Source organism: Cotesia typhae, unplaced genomic scaffold, assembly GCF_013202065.1.
Source record: "Cotesia typhae breed Kobodo isofemale line unplaced genomic scaffold, CoteBio_Ctyphae scaffold_152, whole genome shotgun sequence".
Taxonomy (NCBI): domain Eukaryota; kingdom Metazoa; phylum Arthropoda; class Insecta; order Hymenoptera; family Braconidae; genus Cotesia; species Cotesia typhae.
In genome coordinates this window covers 11,133,164-11,142,317 of record NW_027423776.1, presented here as the reverse complement: position 1 = coordinate 11,142,317, position 9,154 = coordinate 11,133,164, and the positions used below count along the sequence as shown (strand labels likewise).

At 28.3% G+C, this 9,154-nt stretch overlaps 3 protein-coding genes across 5 annotated transcripts; 2 read left to right on the top strand and 1 right to left on the bottom strand.

Moving 5' to 3' along the window:
• Positions 1 to 443: 443 nt before the first annotated feature.
• On the top strand, positions 444 to 3,688 carry Hdac1 (histone deacetylase 1). Its single transcript, XM_074256265.1, has 3 exons — positions 444 to 600; positions 1,517 to 2,875; positions 3,065 to 3,688. The coding sequence occupies exons 1-3, from the start codon at positions 552 to 554 to the stop codon at positions 3,127 to 3,129; spliced, it is 1,473 nt and encodes a 490-aa protein (XP_074112366.1). The 5' UTR covers positions 444 to 551; the 3' UTR covers positions 3,130 to 3,688.
• Positions 3,689 to 4,060: 372 nt separating this feature from the next.
• LOC141535750 (uncharacterized) lies at positions 4,061 to 5,978 on the top strand. 2 transcript variants are annotated; one of them, XM_074255854.1, is made up of 3 exons: positions 4,061 to 4,379; positions 4,443 to 4,508; positions 4,845 to 5,978. In XM_074255854.1, exons 1-3 carry the CDS (start codon positions 4,127 to 4,129, stop codon positions 5,168 to 5,170), a joined length of 645 nt encoding a protein of 214 aa, XP_074111955.1. In that variant the 5' UTR covers positions 4,061 to 4,126; the 3' UTR covers positions 5,171 to 5,978. The 2 variants fall into 2 exon arrangements, with proteins under 2 accessions (XP_074111955.1, XP_074111954.1); XM_074255853.1 differs by having other exon boundaries at positions 4,443 to 5,978.
• Positions 5,769 to 8,919, bottom strand: Hydr2 (abhydrolase domain-containing protein 2). Of its 2 annotated transcripts, none has more exons than XM_074255850.1 (8): positions 8,768 to 8,919; positions 8,037 to 8,546; positions 7,561 to 7,733; positions 7,323 to 7,490; positions 7,048 to 7,234; positions 6,652 to 6,850; positions 6,274 to 6,424; positions 5,769 to 6,190 (listed from the first exon to the last, which is right to left on the bottom strand). In XM_074255850.1, exons 2-8 carry the CDS (start codon positions 8,189 to 8,191, stop codon positions 6,024 to 6,026), a joined length of 1,200 nt encoding a protein of 399 aa, XP_074111951.1. In that variant the 5' UTR covers positions 8,192 to 8,546; positions 8,768 to 8,919; the 3' UTR covers positions 5,769 to 6,023. The 2 variants fall into 2 exon arrangements, with proteins under 2 accessions (XP_074111951.1, XP_074111953.1); XM_074255852.1 differs by lacking the exon at positions 8,768 to 8,919 and adding an exon at positions 8,620 to 8,738.
• Between the last annotated feature and the right edge of the window lie 235 nt (positions 8,920 to 9,154).

Genomic DNA, 9,154 nt, shown 5'->3' with positions numbered 1-9,154 from the left:
TTTTTTTTAACAAATGAATTTTATCAATTTGTTTCAAAAAATTATTTATAAAAAATTGCATTTTTCACTTTTTTTTAAACTTCTACATGTTAATTTTTTTTTATAATTATTTTTCACCATAATTTACTTGTTAAAAAAATTAATAAAATAATAAATTAATTTTCACAAAAAAAACATTACTTGATTTTTTTTTTTAATCACTTTTCACAATTTTAATAAAAATATAACTTTCACTTTAATAATTAATTTTATTATTTACACTTTTTTATTTTTTTTACAATTGAAATAATAATAACAATAATAATGATAATAATAATAACACGATTGAAAAAAATTGCAAACTGAATTTTTTAAAAATTTGCACGCATTATTTCCTAAAACACGCGCATGCGCATGGGCAAATTTTTGTTCTCCTTTTTTAAATGCAGCGCCCTCTCTATTTCGAGCTCCACTCGGCATCAGTCGACTTGGAGCAGTGTTTGTCTTACCGCGTTATTTTTTACGACTAATTGTTTCAATTTGAATTATATTAAATAAATAAACTTACAAATATGTCGATCCAACCTCACAGTAAAAAGCGCGTGTGCTATTACTATGATAGTAAGTAAAAAAATAAATTTATTTACTGATTTTTATATATTTTTTAAGTTAATAAACTAACCCTACAAAGTGACGCTTTTTATCACGTATTCACTTTTATTTTAAACTTTGTTTTTAAATACTTTCATCCAATATTTTTTCTTTAAACTACTAATTAATTATTTCATTACATGAGTTTCAATTAAATACAAAAAAGGTTTTTTAATAAGTATTTGTTTTTTGGTATAAATACGATTTTGATCATGTTAACGCGAGAGATTCACCGAAGAAATTTTACAGGCACCGTAGCTGATAAATGACGCCATGATTTGACGACCGTACTTTAGTTTGAATTTCTCGCCTTAACTTTTTAAAATTTGTATTTTGTATCATTTATTTTTTTTTTTTTTTTTTACTTTTTATTTCTTCTTTTAATTATCTTTAAAAATGGTGATTAAAAAATATATAATGAATATTTTTTAAAAAATTACTCAATATTATTATTTATTTATAAAAGACATCGGATTTTTTCTGGATTGAAAAATAATTAACCTTAAAAATAATTTTTTCTAATTAATAACACTTATTAAAAATCACGTTTATTTTTTTCTTTAATTCCCACATGTAGAATTTTTATTAAAAATTTTTTTTCACAATTTATATATTTTATTTATTATTAATTAATTATTTAAAATTTTAGAATTTTATTAAATTTATCAGTCACTTGACAAATTTTCAATTTTATTTATTAACATATTTTTACTATCAAAATTATTTAAAAAAAAAAATTGTATTTATAATTTTTTTTAATTTCTACATGTCAATATTTTTTTTTTCATAATTTATTTTTAAAAAAATTCTAAAATATCTGTTAAATAAATGATCACAATTTCGGAGTATTAAATATATTTAAAAAAAAATTTATCAATATGTCCAGGTGACATCGGGAACTATTACTACGGACAGGGGCACCCGATGAAGCCGCACCGTATACGTATGACACACAACCTGCTTTTAAACTACGGACTTTACCGTAAAATGGAGATCTACCGTCCGCACAAAGCAACAGCCGACGAGATGACAAAATTCCACAGCGACGAGTACATCCGATTCTTGCGTTCGATCCGCCCGGACAACATGTCAGAGTACAACAAGCAGATGCAGAGGTTCAACGTGGGAGAAGATTGTCCAGTGTTCGACGGACTGTACGAGTTCTGCCAACTATCAGCAGGCGGCTCGGTAGCAGCGGCAGTAAAATTAAACAAAAACGCGTCAGAAATTTGCATCAACTGGGGAGGAGGTCTTCACCACGCTAAGAAGAGCGAAGCTTCAGGCTTCTGCTACGTGAACGACATCGTCTTGGGGATCCTGGAGCTGTTGAAGTACCACCAGCGAGTCCTTTACATCGACATAGACGTGCACCACGGAGACGGCGTTGAAGAGGCGTTCTACACAACCGACAGAGTGATGACTGTGTCTTTCCACAAGTACGGAGAATATTTCCCAGGAACCGGCGACTTGAGGGACATCGGAGCCGGCAAAGGCAAATACTACGCCGTTAATATTCCCCTGCGTGACGGCATGGACGACGACAGCTACGAGTCAATTTTCGTACCGATTATCTCTAAAGTTATGGAGACTTTCCAGCCTTCAGCGGTGGTCCTGCAGTGCGGAGCCGATTCGCTGACCGGAGATCGGCTCGGTTGCTTCAACCTCACCGTCCGTGGCCACGGCAAGTGCGTTGAATTCGTCAAAAAATACAACCTCCCATTTTTAATGGTCGGAGGCGGTGGCTACACCATCAGAAATGTGTCCAGATGTTGGACTTATGAAACTTCAGTTGCTCTAGGATGCGAAATTGCAAACGAGCTGCCCTACAATGACTACTTTGAGTATTTTGGACCCGACTTCAAGCTTCATATCAGTCCCTCGAATATGGGAAACCAGAATACTATTGAGTACTTGGAGAAAATTAAGACCAGGCTTTTTGAGAATCTCAGGATGCTGCCGCATGCTCCTGGGGTTCAAGTTCAGGCGATTCCGGAGGATGGCGCTAATATTGACGACTCGGAAGCTGAAGAAAAGGTTAATCCTGATGATAGACTGCCTCAGAGGGATATTGATAAGAGGATTCAACATGAAAATGAGTACAGTGACAGCGAGGATGAAGGTGAAGGTAGCAGGAGGGACAACAGGTCTTACAAGGGGTCTAGGAAGAGACCTAGGTTGGAGAAAGGACAGGAACCTATGGAAACTGATATTAAGAAAGAGGACGACATCAAAAATGAAGCTAAAGGTTCGTTTTTTTTTTTTTTTTAATTATTATTTTTTACTTATTTTTTACTATTCCAGGATAGTCATAATTGAGAAATTAAATTATTGTAATTTATTTTGCTATGAAAAAAAAAAAACAAAAATAACTAATTATCGGCTAACTAACTTTACTATAATTTTAAATTAATCAAAAATTTATTTTTTATTACAGATGAAAAAGAAGAAAAAATTAGTGTACTAAGCGACGAAACTAAAAAGGAGCCAAATAATCCATGATGATTTCAGACGAAATCAGGCGGATTAATTAAATTAAACTAATAAATAAAACCTACTCATAATTAAGTCATTTATATTTATTTATAAGATCTCTCTAAGACTATATTAAATCAGCAATTGATTTTGCTGCCACGATAATTTTAGTTTCAGTACACAAAATCAATTGTTATAATCAAATATGTGTACTGTAATAAAATCAGTAATGTCAGCGTTACTTTAAAAAAAAAAAAAAAAAAAAAATTCTCGTGGCCAGTGACTCTTTCCGCTGATCATAATTAAGAATATAAGACTAAGAACTTTAGTTTAATTTATCAATTATTTAATTTTCAATAGGTAAATTAATTTTTTACATTTATTAAGTCGATTTTATACACAGGCTACTTTATTTTGTAAATATGTCCCGGTAATCATATGAGTCCAGCGGTTATTTGTAATTTTAATAATTATTTCGTTCATATTTAATAAATTAATTACTCGATTATTAATAAATAAATGATACTTTATCGTTTAACTTCCTGTGTAAATACATTTATTGTATTTTTATCTTACTTGGTTTTTATTAAGCTGATCATAGATTGATGTAGAATATTTTCTTTTTGTAAGATTACAGAAAATCGATCGTAAATAATTTTTAAAGTTTATATTAATAAAAATTAATCAATTATAAAATAATGAGTATTATTATTATTTAATAATTTTTTTTTACCTCATTTTTTTTAATTTACTAAAGAAATAAAATTCACCAAAGTTTTTTTTTTTTAATTTTGAGCAATTAAATTTTATAAAAAATTTAATTTAAATTTGCGCGCGCCATTTTTGCCTTTGCGCATGCGCAGAGCTCAGCTATTAAATTTTAAATCTCTTTCGCGATTTACTTGGCATTTTTTGCTTATCAGTATCGTAAATCACACATACAAGCTATTGAAAGTAATTTAACAGTCATTGCAATTGATGATAAATTAATAATAATAATAACAATAATAATAAATACAAAAAAATGAATCTAAGTAATTGTAAAATTTGCACGGCAATAATTTTAATGTTTTACCTGTCAGTACACTGCAGAAGAGCTCCAAAAAAATCCGAAGTAATTTCTATTGAAGTAAATAATAAATTATACAAAATGTATTCCGTAAAAAAAAGTTGGCTTGAAGCTGTCCTAGATTGTGAGGATAGAAATTCTAAAATAGCCGACGTTAATTCTATTGAAGCTAAATTTCTAGCTCGAGCGATGCTTAAGCACCGACCAAGTAAGTATTCTTTCAATTTTTTATGTTAAATTATTAATATTGAGGCTTGTAAATTTTTTACAGCCATCGAGAGTGTCTGGATCGGCGGCTATGAAGAATTATCTAAAGAAGAAATGAATAAAGTCGAAGGTAATAAATTATGTTTGTTTTTAGATTGCCATCTTGATAAAGTCGCTGTTATGAAATCTTCTTGTGGCAAACGCCGCCATGTTGTTTGTCAAAATAAAAATAGCTTTAATTCTTCGGAAATATCTTCTACAACTGTCATAATTAATATTTCTCCGTTAAAAAAAAATAAAACAAGTAATTTTATTGATAATTATAGTGATAATAATAGTAGTTACCAAATTTTGACAACTTCAATACCTAGTACGCCATTTTCATCAACAACAGTACCCGCCATTTTGTTTACAACTAAATTAACTGCTTTAGACTCAACAGAACCGAGAATAAAATCTGTTACAGAATCTTTAGTAAGAAGAAATGAATTACAGAGAAGAAATTTCAAAAATAATTCAACAGAATCGAAAATAAAATCTGTTACAGAATCTTTAGTGAAAAAAAATGAATTACAGAGAAGAAATTTTAAAAATAATTCAAAGGTGGTTAAAGAAATTAAATATTCTAATGGACCAAAATTATACTATGCGTTTGAAGGCCCCTTGGTAGGAAAATTAGAAGATATTAATAATAATAAACAGTTAGTTGGTAAAAAAAAATTAACTCATAAATATCAAAAGTATATATCAAGTCAGAGTTTAAAAGTAACAAAGACTTTTATAATAAAATAATATTTATTAGATTTGTACATTTAATAATACTTTAAATTAAAATTAGCAGTCACATTTTTTAATTTTTTTAACAAACAATCGTTTTACAAAAAATTAAATTTTTTTTTTTTTTTATAATTTACTTGTTACAAAATTTAAGAAATAGCTGCTAAATTAATTTTAATAATTTAAAGGGAGAAAAAAAAGTCTAAATTGTAAAAGTAACCAAACTTCATATTAAATAATTATTTATAAATATAAATATAAAAGTTTAAGCGTTACTGTACAATAAACTTTTAATTATTATTTACAATAAATTTAAACGTATCAGAGATATTTTTATTGTCTACTAATACACATGTTATATATAAATCCAGCTTTGTATTTTACATAAAATTATGCATAAAATGCCGTACGCATTATTTAATAATACATTTATATAATAGGGCATTTAAATCTTATATTAATAAAATTAATTAAAACGTTTATACTTTTAAATCTAAGTACTTTTTTAGGCAACAAAATAAATACTTTCAAGTAATAATAATTACAGTAAGCCAATATATATATATATATATATATATATATATATAAATATTGTTACAATATATTTATATTAAATAATTAATATCCAGTACGTACATTTTATTAGTACGGCAGCATTAAATGCTTTAAAATAATAATTGACGGATATGTTTTCATACTTGTGCCATTTACATAAAATACTAAACGTAAATGCAGGTCGGTAATTTTTATTATGTGTGCAGTTTTTTTTTTTTTTTTTTAAATTATAGATGATTTTTTAAAACAGCAAATAATTAAATTTAAATACGCTGTGAATAATAATTTATAAAATTGTAATTGTACGCTTTACTTAGGATACTTTTACCCGGTCAGCGTGGACAAGCGTCAGCGATCCAACGAGTGAAACTAGAGTACGGTCGAGCCAAGTAATTGGATTTGGATACAAAAGTCCTCCTTCGTAAAATCCAAGATGTCCTCCGTGAGCTACTTCTATGTACAAAGTATTGTTCTTAATTGCTGAAACGGTAAAAAATTAATTGTTTTAAACTCAGTTAATTTATAAGTAGAGATAAAAAATTTTTATGGGGAATTTTATTTACCGGAGTATTGTTTTATTGGTACAAGCAACATTTCAGGAACTATTGGGTCGTCTAAAGCATTTATAAATACCATTGGTGTAGATATGTCGTTGAAATAATTAATACTACTACTCCATTTGTATAATTCTGTTACGGATCTAAAATTATGGATCTGAAATAATAATTATTTTTTTTTTTTTTTTTTTTTTTAAGAAAGTTATCAATTTTTATGATACTGATTTGATAATTTTTTTAATTAATAAATTAGAGCAAGAATAATTTATTTTAAAAAAATTATAAATGCAATTTTTTTTTAAATATCTAAAATTTATACGAATCCAAAAAATCAAAAAAAAAAAAAAAAAAAAAAATTATAATACTAATTAATTAATAACTAACTCGTCTTGTATAGGCTTCATCAAGTTCAGGTAGTGTAGCAGCAGATATAATTTCTCTCTCATTTAAATTATGCCGTTGTTTAACTTCCTCTGACAGTAAAACTTTTTTGTGTTTTAAAATAATATTTTTAACGGACTCAGTCATAATGTAAAGGTAGAATCGACGGAAATTTTGCCAGTTGAGTAAATATTTAGTACCTCTGAGTAAAAAGAAAAATATTTTTAATAGTAGTACTCACAATTAAATAATGATAAATTTAACAGACATTTAATCATTTTTTAGATTTTTATTACTATTAAAAAAAATTCCCCATGGAAAAATATTAAAAAAATTTTTAGATGTCTGCTAATTTAAATTAATAATTATTTATTTATTATTTATAAATAATATACTTACTCGATAGCATTATAGCCTTGACAAATAGAAATTCCACCAATAATCTGAGGAGATTTAGTCATCGCTCTTTCACCCATGTACTTAGTAACGAGATTACCACCTAAACTAAATCCAACGCAGACTATTTTTGTACTAGGATGCTTATCAAGAAGACTCGACAGCATTACATGGTAGTCGTCGGTGTGTCCTGAGTAATTAATATAATTAATAATTTTTTTTTTTTTTTTTTTCCAGCAATTTTTCTATTTTATTAATATTAATTAATTAATAATTACCATAAGAAAATATCCTTGGAGCAGTGACCTTGACACTGGAAAGCGCTCCAACATGATTGAGTACCGCGCATCTATAGCCATGACACTGTGCAAAGTGTACAAATGTCCTGATATAAACACTCTCGGAGCTGTTGCCGATTCCTGGGGCGATCGCCACTGTGATGTCATCTGCAATGAATTATTTAATACAAGTTATTTGTATTAATTTAACAAAAAATTTTATTGATAAATTACTGACCTTCGTGACCGTTACTCAGCGGCTGATATAAATCGTAAGTCAAAGTAGTACCGTCAACAAGGATTATGTAAACGCGTTCTCCAATAGGCCATGGACATCTTACACGCCCGATTATACTGTGGACAATTGTCTGCACATGACCGCTGAATCCCCACAATCTTGTTGGCTTGTATCTTTTATTTTTAACACAAAAATTATTATTAATTTTTTAACTCCAAGTATTTGATATTGAAATCACCAGACAGCTATAATGAATCATTAATTAGAAAAATTATTAAATATCCAATTAATTAATTTTTATCATCAAAATTATTAAAAAAAAATTGCAATTTTTATTTTTACATGTCAATTTTTTTTTTCCACAATTTATTTATTAAAAAAATAATTAAATTAATTTTATTTAAAAAAATTTAATAATTCTAAAAATTATCAGCTGTCTTGATAATTAAAACATCACTATTGACACATGAACTTACGGTTCACCAATAACTGGAGCAATTTTCAAGATAGTCGACAGAAAAACAGTGTCTTGGCAAACAAGTACCGGTTTCTTGGGCGCACTGTTGACATTTAAAATTCTAAAAAGGATACACAGAATAACGGCAATGACAGCCAGCAATGCCGTTGACATTTTTCACCAAATAAAATCCACTAATATAAATATTATATTATATATTATATATTAATCACTAAAAAGTCAGCGGCAGCGGGTGTACCATTAACGAGTTAAAAGCACGACGTTGTAGTAACGATTTCTCTTCAAGTAATGCTGGGTGATAGGGACACACAAAACGACTCTTCTACTTCCACAAAATTAACTTCCACCTTTATCATTATTATTATTACTATACCAATTATAATAATTATCATTTATCATCCTTTTGAAATTACTTTCATATTGTTCACGTCTTATCGGCGAGTGGCATATCAATAAAATTTCACTAACGCAAATTTCTGGCTGACATCACATGGAATAATTTTTATTTCTGGAAACAAAATAAATTAATCGGTCACTTAAATTTAATCAATTAAAAATAAATTATGCATAGTATACTTTACACAAGTGAGTCAATATAATCTACATCTACATTTAATATTGAATCCTTAGTGCCAATCAATTGCAGTACACACCTATAAGTATGTCCTTCGTACATGACACTCACACACATAAATTTATTTAATGCTTTACATAAACATGCCAACTTACTATTTGGACGACTGCGTACTCTTAATCCACATGTGTGTGTGTGTGATATTTTATATACTTAATATATAATAAATATAAATATATATTATGTTATAATTACATATTGGCAATGTAATGTTAAATTATTGGCGATTTGCCACACACAGGGTTAGGGTTACTGCTCGATGTAATTTTATTGTTATTATTATTTTTAACTACGCACTCTCAGAGCAACGAGGGTGAGTAATACACTTAATACTCTTTGATACACCTCATATACTTTTAAAACATGGAATGATCCTCAACTGCTTGCAGATGACTAATAAGTATGTCAGTATTTGTGTCAGTTTATTTATGTGTGTGTATTTGTCGTTTGACAGCAGGTAGCGCTGCGGGAGTATTTAAAAT